At 43.9% G+C, this 21,163-nt stretch overlaps 1 protein-coding gene across 9 annotated transcripts; it reads right to left on the bottom strand.

Moving 5' to 3' along the window:
- Positions 1–2,635: 2,635 nt before the first annotated feature.
- Positions 2,636–20,372, bottom strand: PEX5 (peroxisomal biogenesis factor 5). Of its 9 annotated transcripts, XM_033116998.1 has the most exons (17): positions 18,883–19,022; positions 18,438–18,577; positions 18,130–18,292; positions 17,759–17,794; positions 17,361–17,493; positions 17,029–17,160; positions 11,442–11,547; positions 10,852–10,942; positions 10,344–10,454; positions 9,990–10,082; positions 9,252–9,371; positions 6,581–6,724; positions 6,308–6,378; positions 5,690–5,902; positions 5,212–5,377; positions 4,706–4,863; positions 2,638–4,528 (listed from the first exon to the last, which is right to left on the bottom strand). In XM_033116998.1, the coding sequence occupies exons 3-17, from the start codon at positions 18,274–18,276 to the stop codon at positions 4,327–4,329; spliced, it is 1,923 nt and encodes a 640-aa protein (XP_032972889.1). In that variant the 5' UTR covers positions 18,277–18,292; positions 18,438–18,577; positions 18,883–19,022; the 3' UTR covers positions 2,638–4,326. The 9 variants fall into 9 exon arrangements, with proteins under 9 accessions (XP_032972886.1, XP_032972883.1, XP_032972890.1 ...); XM_033116992.1 differs by lacking the exon at positions 18,438–18,577 and having other exon boundaries at positions 2,637–4,528; positions 10,344–10,433; positions 18,883–20,370; XM_033116999.1 differs by lacking the exon at positions 18,438–18,577 and having other exon boundaries at positions 2,637–4,528; positions 18,834–18,961.
- Positions 20,373–21,163: the final 791 nt, after the last annotated feature.

The raw sequence follows: 21,163 nt of genomic DNA, 5'->3' as shown, positions 1-21,163 counted from the left end.
CACTGTTGTCAAGCTGCAGTCTCCAAAGCCACGGCATGCAAAGAGCTCCTTCCCGTATCACAGCACTGCTGACTTGAGCCCTAGGCACTGAGGAGCCTCCATGTAGGATATCACCCCACCCCCTGCCAAGGTCCCTTTCCACGAGCTGTGCTCTGCCTTCCATACCAAAAGCAGTTGAACCAGGTCTATGGCTCATCCATGGCTTTATTCTGAAGGAGAGTGTACCCTTAAGTGTCTGCCCTTTAGCAGAGCCCCCCAGAAAAGTACCCATCCTATTGCTTTGTCTCAGGGCAGGGGGTATATGCGTATGGGAAATCTGTACCTCCCTCTCAATTTTGCTGTAAACCTAAAACTGCTCTAAAAATTTCTCTAATTTTTAAAAATAATTGTTTTTTGTTTGTTTGGTTGGTATTTTTTAAGTAAGTATAGAGGAGTCTCAAGGAGACAATGCCCACACAAGCACTGTTCAGAGAAGAAGGTGCCCTGGCATGCTTACATCCTTGTCTGGTCAGCTTGACAGTACTGTGGGGATGACCCATCAACAAGCTGAGTTGGGGGCCATTAAAACATCCTATCAAACTAATTTCCCTCACTCACCAAGCAGCCATTTAATCATTTCACCTCCTATCAGTTTACCTATAAAGGGACAATGCTCTGATCATATTGAACTGAGAACTCAGACGATCTCCCAATAACATTTCCCCCTGTAAATAGAAAAAGTTGGATTAAAAGTTAAATTGTTTCTTTAAAGTTGCAACTCAGACTTTTTTTAAAAAAACAAGGTCACTCTTTACAGATTTGAATCAGACAGGAACAAACCGTTGCCTCAGCGGATCCTGTATGCCTGGTAATCAGTAAGTTGTGCAGCCTTATGCCCTCTTCTTTATTTACATTCTCTTTAGGTAAACATATCCAGTCTCGTGGCTGTAAATACTGTCTATATAAATGAGACTCTAAATTTATGTATCTGGCCCTAACTTCTCCTGAGACTTACAGATCCAATTCATTTCCTTAAAATCTTTACTTGGAGAGATCTCTACCTCCAATCTAATGTGTTTGGTATAGAACTTCATTATTTTCCTTCCCAAATCTGCTCCATTCAGTTTCCCTTTCTCAGTTGAGGGCAACACCTTCTTGCAGTTACTCAGGCCAAAAACCTAGGAGTCATCTTTCTTTCCCTCACCCTCTACATCCCACCCAGCAGCAAGTTCTATCAGTTGTACCTACAACATACATACTGAATTTGTCCAGCATTCTCCATCTCCATGCTATCCATCCATCCTCCACTCCATCTCCTCCGTAGACAAAGCCACTAACACCCCTCACCTGGCTTACTACAGGAGCTTCCCGACTGGTCTGCCTGCGTCAGCTCCAATGCTCCACAGCCTCGACACCCCTATGATGCATTCATCACACTGCAGCCAGAGTGTTCTTTTAAAACTAAATCACTCCACATCACTTTTCTGCTTAAAACTATCCAGTGATTTCTTGAGGAACTTATAATAAAATTCAAACTCTTCACCATAATCGAAAAGAGCCTCCCTGCCATGGCTCCTGACCACCTGTCTACCCTCTCTCTCTCCACCCCAGTCTTCTTCCTATGGGATTGCAGAGCTTTTAGCCTCAAATCAGAAGCTTCCCATTTGCCCCCCGGGATGAGAACTCCCCATGGCTGGCTCCCCCCAGTCACTCAGATTGTCTCATGACAAAGGCCTCCCCTAACCACCATCTAACGTTGACCCCCAAACCCTCCCCTTCACTCTCTAGTGCAACATGCCATTTTGATTTCTTCATAGCACATATAACTACCCGAAATTTTATTTGCTTGCTTCTTCTGTCTCTCCCTCAACTAGTACGTATGAGAGCAGCAATCTTGTCTGCCTTATGAATTGTATCCTGATGCCTGAACAGCACCTGGCACATGACAGGCGCTCAGTAACTATTAGCTGAATGTGACTTGGATTCAAAAGTGGCACTTGGCCCTGACCAAACAAGAAAAGCATCCTCTTGGACACCTTTCATGCCACCAAACACAGGCAAGGCAAATAAACCTAGAGACTTCACTGAAAGCATATTTTAGCTCAACTCTCAAGCCATTCACTCAGCCAGACGTTTTTTCTTCTTCTATGTCCACACTGTAGGACTTGCTGCCTCTGCCTGCCCAGCCCACTTCCAGGCCTGTGGCTTCGCCCTGCCTGACCCCTCAGAGCCCGGGACTCCAGCTGCCCGGAGATCAGCCCGCTAGCAACAACAGATGCCCTTCTCCCCACGGTGTTTTATTTTCTTTCCCATGGGAAGTATTACATGTACACTACAAAAATTTTGGAAATAAAAGTATGACAAAGCAGGGGGCAAAATCACTCATAATCTTCACATTTTTAGGATACTGGGGTATTTCCTTATTCTCTTTTCAGTACATTTTTTCTTAAGATAACCTGTAGTTTGCCAACCTTTTCTCATATATTGTTAGCATTATGTACCTTGGAAAATGTACCTTAAATATAAATAAATAGCTAAATAATATTTCACTGCCTGGGTAACATACTGAACAAATTCTCTTTCAGACATTTTTTAAAATTCTAACATGGCCATGAATATTTATTTCCAAATAAAAATATTTGTTTATATTTTTAAATTTTTCCCCAGGATATTGACCCATCTTGATAATGGCTCAATAGTGCAACATGCCATTTTGATTTCTTCATTCCTAAGAAAACCAAGTAGAGCCAAATGAAATCCTTTAGAAGCCCTAAGGATTGAAAAAAATTTACAAAAATTCTCCCATATAACTCACAATAAAACAATATTAAACAATGATATAGCACCCCCAAATTTTCCTTTATAAAAGTAACCCAAGTATAAAAAATGCTTGACTGTTAAACATCTCTCTTGCTAAACCATAAGCTCCAAGAACAAAGGGAACTTGTCCATCTTATTCGTAGTACCTAGCATGTATTAGGCGCTGAATAATCACTGGGTAGATAGATATGTGACTAATACACCAATAAGAATTTGAAAGAGAGAGAAGAGGAAAAGTGCTGAATACCAGTCCTCCAAACACCAACCCACCTCCCACCACCACACCTTCACACTTGGCAGCAGAACTCAGACCCATGTCAGTTCCATTTATTCTTCATACAAATATTTTACAATTTTATTTTTAAATCATTTACACATATTCACACAAAGGAAAATAAATTTCAGGATGGAACCTTGGGACCATGGTAGTTTTAAAAAAAAAATCTCTGATCATTAGTTACCGAAGACAAGGCAATCGGCTCAGCAGTCATTTCTGGAGATTGGTGCAGGGGACAGTTCAAAAGAATCCAGGTTCCTCCCTCAACTTCCCTCAATCTTCACCTTGCCATGGTACCATGGAGGAAGGGGTTTTTCAACTCTCTCCCCTAGAAACATTTCAAGAAGTACAGCAAAGGCTTAAGGTAACACTGAATGCCCTCTTTGCTAGGAATTTGGCAAGATGGCAATTTCTGGACCAACTTTCTAGAAGAGCTAGCTCAATTTCTACTTGTAGGTCTTCCTGAGAGGAGGGACCGCTGCACTAACCACATCCCTCATCCTACTGCTCTGCCCTCCCATCAAAGGCCCCAGAACAGAACCCTTAATCCGATTCCCTCTGGTCCCTTCTACGCTCATTCCACAATGAGCCTTCCTCCTGCCCCACACCCAAACACTCCCGGTAACAAGTGACCCTGGAAGTTCTTGAGGACCCCTATGATAATGACGCCGGCATCACTGAGTGCAGCATCATAACCAGGGAATCCGAGTGACAGCCAGGAGAGGTCCAAGAATGAAAGAACTATGAGCACCCCTACCAAAGCTCAGCTCTGCTGAGCCAAATCAACATTTAAATCAAACCGGCCAACTCCTGACACATCCCATCCTAGTACAGTCATCACAGAATACACGTAATATTTATCAACTCCCAGTAAAAGCAGGGGAAAGAACAGACATTACAAATGTGGTAGACCCTATCAGAAATGGCAGCTGATGACAACAGTTACCCTGTATCTCTGGGTCCTACCCAAAAAGCAGCACCAAGAAAGAGCATGATGAGCAGAGAGATCTATAGGTGGATGTGCAGCCCATGAATTACCAAGGGACTCAGAGACAACACAGCTCATTTTCCTACAATTAAGTAGGAACAACAACACGGACAATCCACCTCTACATTGAGGCAGCTCCTGAGAGGCCGTACCGCTTATGGTCATCAGCCCACCCCCTTGGTAGGCCCATTTGGGGAAAGGGAGTCACATCCAGAGCGGGGACCCCTCCAGACAGACACTCACAGGGCAGCCCATCCCACTGTCACTGGGGCAGGCCAAACATAGTTAAGAGGGCGGACAGATCCCGGGCATCGGCTGCCCCATAGGCATCGCTCTGGCCTAACATAGACAATGCCAAACGCAGCGTGCTCCAGATATTCTCTGACATGGCACCCCCTTCGCCCCGAGGGCCCCGGCTTTTCCTCTGCATGTTCAAGGCCTCCAAAAAGTGTTCCACAGCCTCCCTGTAGGGAAAAGGAATGAGAGCTGGTGAGCAGAACACCAAAGGAGGAGGTAGGTCAGCTGGCACGGGGAGAAAGCAAGCTGAGGCTGGTTAGTTAAAGAAGAGGACCGGAGAACGAGCTAGGGCCAAAGGCAGGGAGACAGAGTTCATTCATTCATTCCTCAATAGCTACTCTCACCGGTGAGCTCCAAGGTTGATGCAGCTGATGCCCAGGTTATAGCGGGATCGTATATAGCCTGGCTGTAGCTCAAGGGCCCGACGGTAAGCAGCTACTGCTTCTTCACTCTGGTTTCCATTAGCCAGGGTGGCCCCTAGCTTATTCCACAGCAAATAGTCCTGGGATAGGGATGGAGAAGGGTTAGGAACATGAACCAGGCTCGGCTCCAATCCTGCCCATTCCTCCCCCTGGTTTACCACTCTGTTTCGCTAACATATGTTATGATCCCATTCCTTTCTCCTCACAGTTCACTCATTGTGTGGCCACGACGGAACTGTGCTCACGCCCTGCAGATTCCCAAAATCTGGGTGACCCTGTACTCCCACCCTTCTTTTCCCAGTTCTTCCAAGGTAATCAGTACATGGAACATTGGAATGAAATATCCCATGACCCCAAAGTTCCCAACAAATGATTCTTCCATAAGGTACAGAGTCACGTCCTATTTCCACTCCTGCCCTGAGGCTCACATTGGGACGAACGCTGAGGGCAGCTGTGAAACAGTCCACCGCCTTGTCATACTCCCCACTCAGGTTGAAAAGGACCCCCAAGCCACACTGCACATCAGGGTCAATGGATGTAGGGTCCAGGCGCACAGCTGCCAGGAAGAGCTCTTTTACTTCAAGAAACATGGAGCTGAAAAAGGGAGAAAAAAATGCAAAAAAGGTGAATGGATATGTTTATCTTCCTACCCCTCCAAAATAACTCCTTCTTTAATCAATCATATCCCCGCGATTCATCACTAGATCAGGCCTCCTTCTTACTCCCTAATTCCAATTTAGAAAGCTGTTTTTCTGTCTCATCCCAGCATTACACTGTAGAATGCAGACCTCTTTCAAGTGGACCCTGGGTCTCCCATCCCACTCTTAAGACACTTGAGTCTCAATCTAAGTTTGGAAATTTCCAAAGTCAAGGTTACCATTCTCATCCCAGGAACTCCTCACTCACTCAGACAACAGAGATCCCAGGATGCGCTTACTGGGGCCCAGTCCTGCCCCACTGACCCCTTCTTCCCCAGGCACCACCAGGTGGGCATAGGCCGGTGTGTAGCGCAGCCAGTCTCGCAGGGTTTCACAGGCCTGTCGCTGCAGGGACTCGTTGGTGAAGCTGACAGCAAGGGCCATCAGTGCTGTCCGGTTATCTGGCTTTAGCTCCAGACACCTGTTTGGACAGAGATGGCAGAGCTGATACTGCAATGACACTGGCACCTGTCAGAACCCTGGGATCCAAGCCAAACTTCGGAACACAGAGTCATGATGGCCTCCCCTGCCAACTCTCTCAGATTAAGATAGAGAAGGATCCTCTACATGTAAGTTATTAATAAAGTTACAGATGAGAAGGGGAATATTTCAGCCGCCAAGAAACCAGCCAGGGTCCCATAAATAAAACCAAAAGCTGTTGAAGGAATGGAACCAGTTATCTTCAATTCACTCCAAACTTTAATCATAAGAAACACTCTTGTTAGTGGCCAGAAAGAAGATACGGATCTGGATCTGGGCTCCTGTCATTCTTAAGGCTATTTGTACAAGCCTGGACCCACCTCACCCCACCTTTCAGGGTACTCACTTCCGCAGAGCACTGATGGCTAATAGTTCTTGTTCATTCTCTGCCTGGGTAGTACCCAGATACTGCCAAGCCTAGAGAGAAGTTGACAGATTCCGTCACTCCTGTATTCACCTTTCCACCCTCCCTTTTTCTGCCTTCCCTCACCCCCCACCTCACTCTCACCCCCCACCCAGGACATCAGCCAGGCCCTAATCCACGCACTATTCTTTGGGGCCTCCCTCAAAACTGGAGAAAGCAGTCTCTAATTTGAAATCAGGATGATGAGTCACTCACTTCCATGTGCTTAGGATCATGCTGCACAGCCGCCTCAAAAAGCAGCACAGCATTGGGCAGGTCCCCTTCCTGAAGCCGTCGCAGCCCTTCCTCGAAAGGCTGGGGGTGGTCACGCAGGGGGTTCTCCTCCTCAAACTGGTACCCCTATAGGAAGAAAAGCCAAGTGAGAACTCGTAGGAGAGGGAGCAGCAGGAATGGGAGATGACAAGACAGAGGTGGAGAAAAAGCTAAAGGCCTCCAAAAAGGAATCTGGATAAATACTGACAAATTTTTCATATTATAAAGGAGATCATCAATGACTACAGTAAAATCATGCAGTATTGTGCTCACACTGCTATCCCCTGTTCACAATAATTGAAAAGCTACGCTAGTCTACAAACTCGGATCCATGCTAAGGATAAGCTTATTTTAGAAAGTCTTTATAGGCCTGTATTTCCACATTCTTGAGTTCTCATCACTGAACAGATCGCCTGTCTTAACAGGATTTGCTTACAGTAATGAGATAAGCTCTCCTTAGCTATTCAAAGGGCATTTCCTGTTATCCTGCAATAGTGTGATAATGTATAAAGGAAAGGCAATTTGGAGTAAGAGGTCCTGCCATTCAAATGTAACTCTTACCTAACCCATGGAGTCCCTGTGTACACTACCAGGACAGCACATATCCAAGCACTGTGAAAATTTTAATTTATTCCCCAATTTCATTCTTAGAAGTAATTAATATTAATCTGTATCTGATAGTAAACGAAAACTAGAACCCCAAATCCTGAGGGCAGAAAATGCTTCAAAAAGACACCGTTCCTCTCTAGCTAAGGATTTATCATTTCAGGGAAGAGGTATGATGCTATGTGCAAAGCTTTACCTACTGGTATTTCATGTTAGGCAGAGAGGTAATAAGGTAAAGTGACAGTCACTAATAAGCAGTATGATTTGGGACAAGCAAATAAAATGTTCCTTTTTTAGAGGGTAAATCGTTACCCTCCAAAACAATATACCAGAATGACAAGATGCAAAAGACCAGGCAGGATCCTTCTAAATGTACTTAAGGACAAATTAGAATGAAACTGTACATAATGAAGACATGAGTGAGGCCCTTTTTCACTATTATTGTGAAACTACTAAAGAACCAGAAACACTTAAATCTTACCAGAAAGTTCTAAACCATTAAAAGTCACCAAATGCAAATTATTTGTGACAAACAAAAATTAAATAACTATAAGGGAGGTTTAAGAACCAAGACATACAAGAGATGAATTGGGTTAAATGTATAAAAAGTATATTAATGTTGAGAATAGGTAATGTTCCTAGGACATCTCTATACAATATGAAAACTCAGAAGGTAGAAAATGTCCCTACATCAGTCATCAGTAAGCCTTTTCTGTAAAGGACCAGACAGTAAGTATGTATTTTGTCACAACTGCTCAACTCCATCATTGTAAATCAAGAAGCAGCCACAGCCACAAGAATGACTTATATAATTAAAACATATCACAAAATATTACTTTTTTTTTCAAGCCACTTAAAAATGTTAAATCCATTCTCAGCTCACAGGCCATATAAAAACAGGTGACAGGCCAGATTTACCTGCAGGCCATACAGTTTGCCCACCACTACCTTACACTATTAAAATTCAACAAAATAAATCCTTCTGCGTTCATTCTCAACTATTGTCCATCGTCAATCCATGTTGTAAGCCACCCTACAGGAAACAAAACAGTGATCACTGTGATCTACAACACAATTTCCTAATCAAAGTAATTCCTGCCTTTCAGAGCTATTGAAAGCATCAAATGAGACTATTCACCAGAGCTTTACCAAAAAGCTGAACATACGATTCGTAAATAGGCATTATCCTCAGCAGACAATGCAATAAGGCAGAGCCATCAAGTTGAATCACTGGCTTCTCTAAGTATCCTCTCGTCCATGCTATCAATTCTCCTTGAGATTTTATCAATTGCTGATCAGGGAGGAATTTTTCAAAATTAGAATATTTGCACAAATGAATAACAGAGTACTCTGAATACACAGAAGTCAGGATAAGCTTAGGGCTTGTTGTTTCACCCTAAAAAGTGTAATCCACTGCCAATCATTAGGTCTGATCATTGTCTGGTCTATTCAAAACTCTCATAGGATCACACTGCAAAAACAGAATCATTACTAAGAGTGTGTCCTCTCACAGAAACTTGCCCTTTATGCTAACAGTATATAATATCTGCTTGGGCTATAGGTGTCAAGTTGTCTTGAAAATTTAAGGATCACCAATGAAAAATAGTACATTCAGAGACCCATGAATGTATCTGACAGTCAGATCCACATTTGAAAAGGAAAAAATACCAACTACCACTCTCTACCAATGAAGTTATCAATCTTCTCAAAATGTTCTCAACCTCCAAAGTAGAGCTTTTTCGTCTGTGCTTTTAATGCATCATGTGCAAACCTCTATCACTATTTCACTGTTAACGGACAAGGGTAGTCTATTGTAATTAATCTTTACATTCTAAGGTAAAGCATACTCTCAATCACTAGAGGACAGCAGGGGCAAGGGAATGTCTCAGACTTCCTTTCATGAAAAGGGGTCAAGAAAATACTTACTTAAAAGTGGGTACCCAAATTCAGGATTTAAGGAGAGACAAGAAAACAAGGAAATCCTGCAATCTGAAAAACTAGTTCTTACCTTATCATAGGAAGCAGACGTGAGGTCATCATAATCAGAAAGCCAGGGGTGAGCCTCGGCGTCCCGTTTTGCCATCTCCTCCAACTCTGCCTGCAACTTGTCCCAGAAATCGACATCAGACTGTAAGAAAGGGAAGGCAGATAGAAAAACGGGATCCATGATGACCACCCCCACCCACCCTCTGCTCAGAATGGATCCCTAAGACAGTAGTTCTTAAAGTTCAATGTGATCATCTGAAGCGTTTTTTTATTTTGTTTTATTGTTTTAATATAGATTCCTAGATCCTACCCCCAGATTCTGATTCAGTAGTCTGAGGTTATGCCCAGGAATTGGCATTTTTGATAGGCACCCACCCCACCCCAAGCAATTCTAACACAGATGATCCAGGAGCACTGTTTATCATCTTTGATGTTATCATACCTAGGGTTTCCACGTGGGAATTCCCGCCCATTCTCGGGAATTTTTTTCACTTTTCCGTTCCCAAATCCTGAGAAAAGTTGGTTGGGAAATCGGGAAAATCAGCTCCTTGAACCCAGGTGGTTGGTAGTATCAGCCGTCACTTTGTGGAAACGATTCATTGTGGAGAACAGAATACAGTTTATATCTCAGGATTCGGCAATGGGAAAGCGAAAAAAATTCCTGAGAACAGCCAGGAATTCCCGCCCGGAAACCCTAACCCATTCTCACCAATGGAGTCTTTTCTCTTGGGGTGTTTGCTCCTATACTATCTGTTCTCACCTCTACAGCTGACTTGGCTCGTTCAAACTCCATATCAAGGGCAGAGGTGTTTACTGGTCTTGTGAACTGGTCAACCCAGGCATCTGATGTACCCTGTGACAAAGAAGGATGGTCATACTACCACCAACAACGATCTATCCACTCAACACCGAATAAATACCCACTAACCACCACCAACCTGGACACTTCTAAGAAGGACAGTCTCAGAATTTCTTTCCCACCCACTCAGGACCTGGATGCTACCAAGACAAGCTAGCAATAAAACCTTTTCCCCATCTGGGACCACTGAACACTGAACCAGGTCTAGGCCACCAGCTGGCTCTAAAGTGGGACTGGGAAGTGACAATGTCCTACCTGCTGCTGTATAAACTCTGCTGCCCACTGTTCTGCCTGAGCTCGGCCCGACCCTGCACCGGACTCCAGGGACACCTGCCCCTCGCCAATCTGCCGCACGAATTTCAGGAACTGGGGCACAGAGACACACACAGAGGCCACTCGGGAGAGAACTTCCAGGAGTGCACTCTCAAGCATGCCCAACAGGAGCCTGCACTTACCCCTCCCCCTAACCATCTCTAGCTGCAGACAAGTTATGCTAAAGACCCTGAAAAACAGAGAGCAAGAAGAAAGGGATTCTGGCTCTAAAGATTTGAGAAGGCACAGAAAAGAGAAAAGGTTAGTAGGCGAGGAAGCGAGGAAAAGAATGTTGGGAGGAAGAGGCAGGATCTTAGATCTCCATTCTCCAGACAGGAAGGAATGGACCTAGGATCTCATCTCCTCTTTAAACTAAACCTGGGTAAGAGAAGCAACACCTATGACTTCCAAGACCAGCTCTGCTGGGCAAAGCACCGGGGGTGTGGCTCACCTCAGAGTTAGCCAATTTGGGGTCGTCCACCTTGGCCACAAAGTCACTGGCCGTGTGCTGCAGATCCTCCTCAGGATGGTATTCATCATACCTGGAACAGGTAAGGACAAACGAATTTTACACATTAGTCAGCCATCACCTGTCCCATGCTATTCCCCACTCTCAGCCCGTGGTAGTTTCAGTTCCTATGGGGAAAATGAGGGTGACTCTACTCTTGTTGAGGGCATACAAATTCCAATTTACATTCAAGAAGCACATTTGGGCAGGAGTGGCAAAGCACTAGCTACATCCTTTTACCTCTCCCTTTCCCAAACATATCTTTGCGGAGAGAAGGAATAGATGGGCTCCAAATTAAAAAGGGAAGAGGCTGCATGAGGCATAGTTACGAACTTTTGGTTAGGATAGTTAGGATTCTTGACTCGACTATATTTGAGATACGAATTCATAGGGGTCATAATACAAGGGGAAACCTTAATGTAGAAAATGAGGGAGTTACAAGTTAGTTTGGGAATGTGGATGAAGGAGGTTGAGGGAGGCTGTCCAATCCTCCGTTCGCAGGGATCCATCCAGAAAGAAGTAGCTGTACTCACCAGCGATCAGCGGCAGCTGTTCCCTCAGTCTCTCCCAGCCACAGCTTCTCCTCTGACTGTTCTAGATATTCCTCAGCCCAGCGGGCAGGGGACACAGACAAGGGGTCTGCAAGCAGCAGAGTTGGGGACGTCACACAGGATTCAGTGAGGGATCAGGCAAAGAGAGAGCACTAACTTAACCAAGCCAAAGTAGATGAAATTCTGTTCAATCCCTCAGAGATCCCTAGTCAAACGAAATACTACTAAATTTTCAATATCCAACCAATGCCCCCAAGGGGCCTAGGGCGAAACTGACTGACTTGGGAACAGGTGACCAAATAAGGTGGCTCAGGAAAGGAGTGAGGACCAAACCCTTGTGCTTGAAGTACCAAAGGCCTCAGTAAGAAGAAGCAGGCACTAGGGCATCCATCTTTCTTCAAGGTGCTACAGGGAAGCAGCAGGGAGCTAAGGGAGAACAGAAGAGCTCTTGTTCCTTAATCAAATCGCTGGTCTGTTCTCCATCAACAGAGTTCACACCCTCCCAACGAGAAGAGCCTCATATTTCATCTTAATATACCTACCAAGAGAATCTGACAAGCAGAATGCTGGGCTAGAACTAAAAGATACATGGGTCAATTCTTCCCACTGGATGTTTTTTCATGTTTTAATTGAGATGTAACACACAAATATGAAAGTACATAAAGCATACCAAACTTAAGTAGACTGCTTTATTAATTTCTACATATGAATACATTCACATCAGTACCACCCAGATCAAGATATAGAACATTTACAGTTCCCTCGAAGGCTCCCTCCTGCCCCCATCCCCACGGATAAATACAATTCTCACTTTGGTCACTTTTGATTAGTTTAAGGGCTATGTTTTTAAGTCTAATTCTGGAAACTGTCTTAGCTCTAGTGACAAAGGGCACTGCTGCAACATCAGAATAAACATGTCAAGGCAACAGATCGAATGAGGGTGCTGAACTGTTTCTCCACCTCCAGGACTCTGCCCCTTACTATTCTGGGACCAGGAAAAAAGGGGTGGGGGGGACAATGAGATTATTCAAAGGGGCCCTAAAGAATGAATAAACATAAAAAAGCAAGGGCCTGCAGTGTTTATTCTTTCTGCTCTGCATCCACATCTTTACAAACCAGATACTAAGATGGTCATCCTGTCTCTGTCCCCAATTTGAAGATCTGTCATTGCTTTTAACGCTGAGAAGGCATAATTATCCTCTCAGTATTAATTTAGCAGAACTTTATCCTCCAAGGGCAGCCGGATGGCTCAGTTGGTTAGAGCGCGAACTCTGAACAACAGGGTTGCCTGTTCGATTCCCACATGGGCCAGTGAGCTGCACCCTCCACAACCAGAATGAAGACAACGAACTGCAGCTGAGCTTCCAGAGGGGTGGCCGGGGTGCAGCCGGATGGCTCAGTTGGTTAGAGCACTAGCTTTCAACATAAGGTTGCCCATTCAATTCGTGCATAATGGTGGGCTGCACCCTCTGCAACTAAAGACTGAAAAGGACAATGACTTGACTTGAAGCTGACCAGCCCTGGAAGGACACACTGTTCCCCAACATTCCCCAATGAAAAAAAAAGTGGGAGGGAAGAACTTTATATTCCATTTAACTGAGACTTTGCCTGAATAATTTCAACAAAGCAATCTCAATATCTGAGAAAGTAATGTCAAAATCTGAAAAAACAAAGGATCAAGATTCTTAGAATATACCTAATTATAAATAAGTAATGCATTACTAATATAATAAAAGATACAGTTCACAATTTTTTGATCATGAACTCTGTCTCTTAATTTCAAGGACTCTCAACATTTATACCCAGATTTCCCTCCCTAGTTCTTACAGGGCAACATTTCTCTTTCCTTTATCCTAACTAGACTGTTGGCTCAAGAGTAGAAGCCTAATAAGGAGATGCTTAATACGTAAATAGCCTTTATAATACTTCACTGTTTCTTTGTCCCATTCTGTTGACAAGTAACCAGTCCCTCCTCCTTACTCTCCACTAGAGAGCAAAAGCATACTCTGGCCACACGTGCTCCTTGAATTAGAGAACAAACACCGTTTCTGTGAAAAGCTCTTCTCAAGGGCAAGAAGCAACAAAAAAAAATACAATACACCTGGACTTTAAAACAGACATCAGGTAGATTAGAAGAAAATCCCAGAAATGAGAAAAGTCATTTTCAAATAGCTCTAATTTGGTATTTGGGCCATATCAGCCACAAGACTCAGAATTTGCTGGCATCGGAAACCTGCTTCAACAAAGGAGTCAAAATAAAATAACCAAAAGAATACCACTTGGCCTTCACAGTATTTTTTGAGAAATTCTTACAGAAAATCAGATCCATTTGGTTACCTTGGAGATAGAAGCAAGTAAGGCCTACAGAAAGAAAGGGAACGTCCTAGGTCATATAGATTAGTAGAGTTAGAATCAACAACCTAGATACCAAATATCCAGTTCAGGATGTTCACTTCATATAGTTTCTCACTGTGTATTCATTTCATCTAGGTACATCTACCCTCCGGCTCAAAAGTCAAAAACTCAGTACTTTCTACCCTTATCTATGAAAATGTCTGCACTTTCTAAATAAATAGCACAGTGGTAAAGAATGTAGTTTCTAGAGTCAGCCTACCGGCCCTCAAATCCCAACTCCACAACTTACTGTGCATCTTCAGACAAGTTAATTAACCCTTTAAGTTTCCATTTCCTTATCTATAAAATAGATAATAATTGCTACCTCATAGAGATTGTTGTGAAGACCAAATGAGATAATGCATATATAAAGTACAAAGTAACAAATATTAGCTCTTATTATCATAGCTGTCTGCTCATGGCAAACCTACACCAAAAGTAGAAAACATCACAATGAGACTGTTACTCCTTTTATTCCATAACCTCTTCCTTTGCCATCCAGGGGTGATCTATAGCAATCACCTTCTGCTACCTGCGTTTCCTATGTAAGTGCAGGTTTCTCTCTCATGATTACCATGTGAACCTCATACACCATGTTAGCTGAGGCTCTCTAAATTCAAAACTCCTTGAAGATGTGTTTCATTCCTAGAGCTGAGCAATCACAAGATGGAGAATTATTTGGCCCAAAAGATTGGGGGGGGACAAACTCCATCAAGAAATATGGCAGACTGAAAACTGAGCTGCATGTGGTGATGGAGTAATTCTATACCTTGATTGTGGTGGTGGTTACACAAATCTACATGTGATAAAACCACATAAAACTATAAACACACAAGCAAATCAGGTAAAACTGATCAGTAAAACTGATGAAATCTAATAAGCTCTGTGGATTATACCAATGGCAATTTCCTGATTTTGATATTGTACATAACTAACAGTTATCATTGAGGAAAACAGAGTGTAAGATACATAGAACCTTTCTGTACATTTTTTTGCAACTTCCAGTAAAATTATAATTATTTTCAAATAAAACATTAAAACAAGAAAAAAAAACTGAACTTCGAGATTCCTTTTCAACTTAACTCTAGAATCTTAACAATGGGGGTTTGAAAAGAACATATCCTTCTCTCATCTCAAGGTCTACTTGCCCATAAATAGGTAACATCTCATCAATATAACATGACCCACAAACGTTATAAGGATAACAAAAAAAATTGAATTACTAGAAAATCAATTTCCTTTAGCTCTTTCTCCCAGATCTCACTTCATTCAATAAACACTGAAGGTCCACTACAGAGCAACGCAAAGCAATATACTAGTGCAATAGGACATTTTTATGTAGGCAGACCCCAAATAGCTCAACTGCCCTTTTCAGCTTCCCATATCCCTGCCTCTGTGAAGCAGGCACAGTTACAAAAGAATGTATAAAACAGAAGAAGGGATCTCCCAAAGAGGATTTAACAGGTAAGACATGTCCAGTGTGTTTTTCTAAAATTATTTTTCATTTACAGGTTAAGGAAGATTTCACTTCCTATGGCTGCGGGCAATAACAAAAATCTCACCAATCTCAATGCTTGCAGTAGCAATGCAATGCGTTTTTTTGTTTGTTTGTTTGTTTGTTTTGAGTTGAAAAATGACTGATGCCCACACACTTGCAGGAGAAGTCTCTGTGACAAGAGACAGCACTTAAGCCTAAGGTTTTCAGTCTGGTAAAGAGTCTTTGTTATAGCTCAGATTTTCACTTGTAGCAATTCCAGAGAATTTTCTCAATGATAGTTTAATGGTTCTAAGTATGGAGCCCAACATCAAACAGACATGAGTTTGAATATCATCTCTGTTACTGAATGATTTTGACAAAGTATTTAACCTTTCTAAATCTCAGTTTCCTTATCCATAAAATGGGGGAGGAATACCTACCTTGTGTTACTGTAAACATCAAATGGATTTAAAAATATAACGTGCATAGCACTATTAATGAAAACCATGAGCACCTACTGTTCACATAAACTCCAACTTAAGGGTGGAAAAGGGAGTCATGATAAAAGAGACCAGTAGCTTTTATTAAAGGTGAGTTTTAGCTGTCAGATTTTGGGGGGTTTCTTTTGTGTGTGGAGGAAGCCCTATCTTTAGGAGAATAAAACCGATGGGGGGAGAAACCAATTAGGTCCCATTAATCATCTCCGGAAAATTCAGGAACTATGATGATGTAAGTGCCCTAAGAGTCTAGAATCTTTGTAACTTTGTCCATTTGTATCTCTTGTTATTCTTGATTTCTTAAATTGGAAAAGGGCTAACAATGCTTCTCTTTGAGAGCGATGAGGAAGAGAAAAACTGAAGAGAATGCTCTTCCCCTCTACCCCTTAGGAGAAAAATAATCCCAAAGGATGCAATGAGCATGGACATGCTCAAAGAGGGAAAATTTGGCTGGGACCCTGAAGAGCTGCAGTTGCAGGCCTGGCAGTATTGGATAACGGTTACATCCACAGGGTCTGGAATCATTCACACCCAAAGTCAAATCCCAAGTCCAGCACTCACAAAACTGTCTCACGTTGGGCAAAGTTTTCTTCCCTATAAACTAGTAATAAAAACAATAGCTACCTCAAGGGTTCTCGTGGGGATTAAACAGATAATGCATTTGAAGCACTTAACAAAGGCTTAAACATGGTAAGTAAACGTTAGCTATTACTATTAATTTTTATTATTATCATCAGGGTATGGTCTTTCCCCTTGAAGACCTTATACTTCAGACCCCTGAACTCAATAATTCCACTCTCCAAGGCCCAACCTTGTTCAAGATGACTTAATGCCAGAATCCCACGGGCTGTGCTAAGTATTTCTTTCTTCCTGGGCCACACTGCAATCCATTCAATCTCTCCACCAAACTAAAGTAATAAAGTTCCAGGTAACAAAGAAGTAAACATAACTCCTCTTGTTCACTCTCTCTCTCAAATCTCTTATCCAGTTCAAAACCAGCTCTCTGTTTAGTATAAGTTCTAATCCCTATTATTACCACCTAAGGGAAATCAGGTTCAGTGCCCCATAGAAATGAGTCAAGGGTCCAGAAAAGCCATAAGCAGCTGAAATCACTGTATATCCTAAGATGAATTAGAGTAACAGTGTAGAACTTTGATTGCCCCATAGAAACCATTTCAGATTTTCCCATGATGAGCCTCACCTGTAACTTCAGAGATAAATTCTTGGGACCAGTCAGTCTCATTATAATCCTGAGTTACATCCACAGCATCTCCAGCTGCAAGAAACTCCTGGGCCCAGTTCTCAGACAAGGCCAAGTCTGCCACACCAGGGGCTTAAGAGAAAGAAAGACAGAACTAAGAAAGAAGTCCATATCATTCTATCATGCCTAAAGAACCCTGAGTGCACATGAAAACACTCTGTTCCTTTTGTCTCCTTCTGCATCTCAGTTCCCTGCATCCAAATATGGAACCCCCTTGGGCCCTATCTGCGCAGAAAATGGTGACTTTCCCTGCCACCAGACTTTGGACCTACCTCTCTGGGGTGCCTGGCGGAAGCTTGACTGTTCAATCTCCTGCATTTCTGCCAGGAGATCATCCATCTTGAAGGTCTGAGGGGCACGGGATACAAGTGGTGCATTCTGGTCCTGGAGGAATTCGGCCACCAGCTGTCAGAAGAGAGATGGTGAAATGAACCCAGCAAGAGACAGGGCCATTGGATGGCGAATACTAATGTCAAATTCAAGGAAAGGGAAACACAGAAACTAGATTTGGAAATACTCAAGACATTTTTTAAAAAAAAGCAAGCAGGAGGGCTAAGGCAAATTTCATTTGGTCAGGAAAATCCAAAGACTGAAATATGGGTGAGCCAAGCTTAAAGTAAAAACACAATGGGCAAAAGAAAAATGCAACAGAAGAGACTGGTATATTTACCTCATCTTCAGAGGCTACCCCCAAAGGCTTTGAAACCTAAGACAGAAGAGAAAGGGACACAATATGGTACCGTGGTGAAGACCAGACACACAACTCACTTAAGCATGGGTTAAAATTCCAGCTCTACCATTTATACAACCTTGGGCAAGTCACAAAACTTCTCTGAGCCTCAGTTTCTTCATCTATAAAACGGGTACCTTCATCAATGTAAAGATGTACAGTGCTTAGTATACTGCTTAGTAAACACTCATTAAGTTGTAACTCTTATTATTTGCAACACAATAGAGAGAGAGCAGTTATTCCAAAGTGTACATACATCTGGACCCTCCATCCCAAGCCACCACTTGGGTTTTCCACTCAAGAACACTCACCGCCTCGGAGGCTGGAGTTCCTGGGGGCCAGGGGCCAGGCCTTAATCCCTCCTGCCTAAGGGCCTTGTCCTGGGTGAAGTGCCCGGCCAGCTTCATAAGCGGGTTGGCACCCCCGCATTCGGCCTCCACCAGCTCCCGCATTGCCATGGTGACGACCAGCTCTCTGATGGGCAGAGAAGGTTTGGAACTGAAGTACTATAGTCAGACTCTTCTCCAACCCACAACCCAGCCCGTATCCGTAGACGTCTGTCCCAGGTTGTTAGCCACTGGCCACCCTCCACCCCTGTGCCTTTTGCTGTGGCCTCCACCTCTGCCAAGAGTCCGAGAGGGGATCGATGCTCTCCTGCCGCCACTCTCAAAGGCCTCCGCTTTCGGCCTGGGTCTGCAGTCTCAGGCGGTGGGACTGGCCGGCAGCCGCCCTCCACAGAGGAGCCTGAACCCCAGGAGACTACGGGGAACAATTCCGCAATTCCACAACTGGGCTGTACCGGGGCATTGGCCGGGCAGGGAAGACAGGGAACGCCGCCTAACCGTAACAGCAATCCCCGACACCCCCCTCGCCTGGCGAGTACCACAGGAGACCATCTCCTCCCCTAAGTCACCTGAGCCCACCCCCAGCTCCGCCAGTCTGGGCCCACCCCTCCCGCGCTCCGGACCACCCCATCTCCCCGCCCCAGTCGCAGCTCCAGCCCCGCCCCCGGAACCTGCGCGGACTACGAAAGGACTGGGAAGACCGGGAACGTGTCCTCGCACCCGCTCGGCCTTGCACTCAACGCCGCGCGTCGCGCCGCACGACCTGCCGGAGCACCAGGTGCGGGCTGGAAGGGAAAAGGAAAGGAGAGGACGGCGAGCCAGGGGCGTGGCTCAGGCTTAAAGGGGCCGTCACCTCCTTGCCTCTGTCGACGCCTCGCGGAAGCTGTTTTAAGGGGCGGAGCCTTAAGAATGAGACGCAGCATGACGAAAGGAGCGGTGAGACTTAAAGGGGAAGAGCGCCTTAAAGGGGAAGTCTTGGACCTCGACCTTGAGAGCTCCTAAAAGAAGCACGAACTACAGGACTTGTTTGATGGAAAGCTCAAAGAATGGAGCTAGGAGGGCCTTCCTGAGCTTTGGGGAAAGCCGAGGGCGCGGGACCCTGGCTTCAGCTCATTCTGACTCTTCCCTGGAGGCAGGCTCATTGTGACTCGAGGGGATTTCCTGCCCTTTCTAGGCCTCAGTTTCAGAGAAAGGCCTCAAGGCAGGAGTTGTGAGGACTAAATCCGGCGCCTTCCGCAGCCTTCCAGGCCTGACCCCCTCCAGTATGCCCCTAGCACTATCGTTTCCTTGGAGACAGAAGCCTGCCCCCAATTCCTCTGCCACTTTTGCGTAATGGGGAAAATAGCACTGGATGATGACAAATTCCGGAGACTAAAAATAGGATCCAACACATCCTGAACGCTTCAGCTGATAACCTACAGGGAAGGTGCACAATGGGTCCTCTTTCCTCCTTCCTCCCTCGCCACTGGTCAGGGTCACCATGGTGGCCTTATTCTCACTGCTCCAAACTGGGAAAGCATAGACATGATGCAAGAAATGATTTTTAATCACGGATTAAGCCTCAGACCCCACCATCTGCCACAGAATTGGCTCGGTGTCAAACCTCCAGGTCACTAAGAAACCCTGAAATCGCACCGGGCTCCAAGACCAAGGGAGTCCTGAAGTCATGAAGAAGGACAGGAGGTGCTCAAGGATGCTGGAAGATGAACAAGAATGGGTTAGTGCCAAAAGGACAAAAGTTCCAACCCAGCCAAGGGTGCAGGAGACAAGGCAGGTGAACAGCAGGTAGCGCCCTGGGCCAGACTTGTTTTCAGGCTGACTGCAGATTTAAAAGATGGAGGCCCCAGGGTGACCAGAAGAGCATGGCTGTTTAACCTTATTTCTGGGAAGGTAGAGGAGCTGCTCTGACACCTCAGGGGAACAGAATGGCAAAGTGGACCTGAAGACAGTGCAAAATTTCTTCTTTTCCTTACTTTTCACCATCTGTCAGAGGCCCTAACTAACCCCATACCACTCTTCCCCGATACACAAATCTCAGCCCTTGCACATTTACTATTCCCAGGCTACCATTGTAAAGCAAATAACTAGAACCTAATAAACTAAACCATGACAAGGAGGGAGGGATGCCCTCTGGGAAGTGCATACTTTCAAAAAGAGGTTCCCTGGAGAAAGCAATGTCTAACTGAAAGCATGCAGTCTCTGTCACAACTCAACTCTGCTGTTGTAGCATGAAAGCAGCCATAGACAATACAGTGAGTATAGCTATGTCCCAATAAAACTTTTTATGGACACTGAAATTTGAATTTTATATCATTTTCACATGTCTCAAAGTATTCTTTTGGTTTTTTCAACCATTTAAAAATGTCAAAACCATTCTTAGCTTGCAGACTGTACAAAGACAAGCTGCAGGCCACAGTTTGCTGATCCCTGACCTATACAATCTGATTCCAGAGTACATGGTCTTACATATTATCCTGGACTTTCCCTTTTTAAAAATTAAATTTCCTCAAATGTTTTAAACTAAGTAGCATTTAATAATGTACATATTTTTAAACATTTTAAAATGCTTGACAAAGTAAACAAAACTATCAGGCAAACTCTATACTCTTATTCAATCCTGTAAATCTAATAAATCAGATTTATAAACATTTATCAAATTATCTTGGCCCCCTTAAAATCTCAAGTTTAAAGCTTTATTTCCCAAATTGAATGCTAATACATCAGATTCTCTTAAACATTAAATATTTTAACTGATAAAGTCATTTACACACCTCTGAAAAAGCAAATTTATTGACATGGTAGATCAAGATTACTGGGTTAAATTTGGAACCACAGTACAAGTAAAGGTCAGAAATTTGAGACCAAGACACAAGACCGAGGAGGTACATATTTACAAAGTAATGCTGTGAATCACAAGTGAACACTCAGCTTGTTTTAGATTTCTGTCTGTTGTATCATGGATCCCTAAGACTATTCCTTCAACTGATAATGATAGCCAACT

The sequence above is a fragment of the Rhinolophus ferrumequinum genome, chromosome 10, assembly GCF_004115265.2.
Source record: "Rhinolophus ferrumequinum isolate MPI-CBG mRhiFer1 chromosome 10, mRhiFer1_v1.p, whole genome shotgun sequence".
In the NCBI taxonomy this organism is placed as follows: domain Eukaryota; kingdom Metazoa; phylum Chordata; class Mammalia; order Chiroptera; family Rhinolophidae; genus Rhinolophus; species Rhinolophus ferrumequinum.
This window is presented reverse-complemented; position numbering and strand designations above follow the sequence as displayed.

What these genes read in the sequence shown, in the direction of transcription:
- PEX5 (XM_033116991.1), bottom strand. Translation starts at nt 19,085, where the DNA reads ATGCTGCGTCTCATTCTTAAGGCTCCGCCCCTTAAAACAGCTTCCGCG. An exon ending in GAGCCAAGTCAGCTGTAGAG is followed by an intron (nt 9,372 to 9,989) that starts GTGAGAACAGAT and finishes CCTTTCTTACAG; the next exon opens with TCTGATGTCGATTTCTGGGA. An exon ending in CTGGGATCTCTGTTGTCTGA is followed by an intron (nt 5,378 to 5,689) that starts GTGAGTGAGGAG and finishes TCCCTTTTTCAG; the next exon opens with CTCCATGTTTCTTGAAGTAA.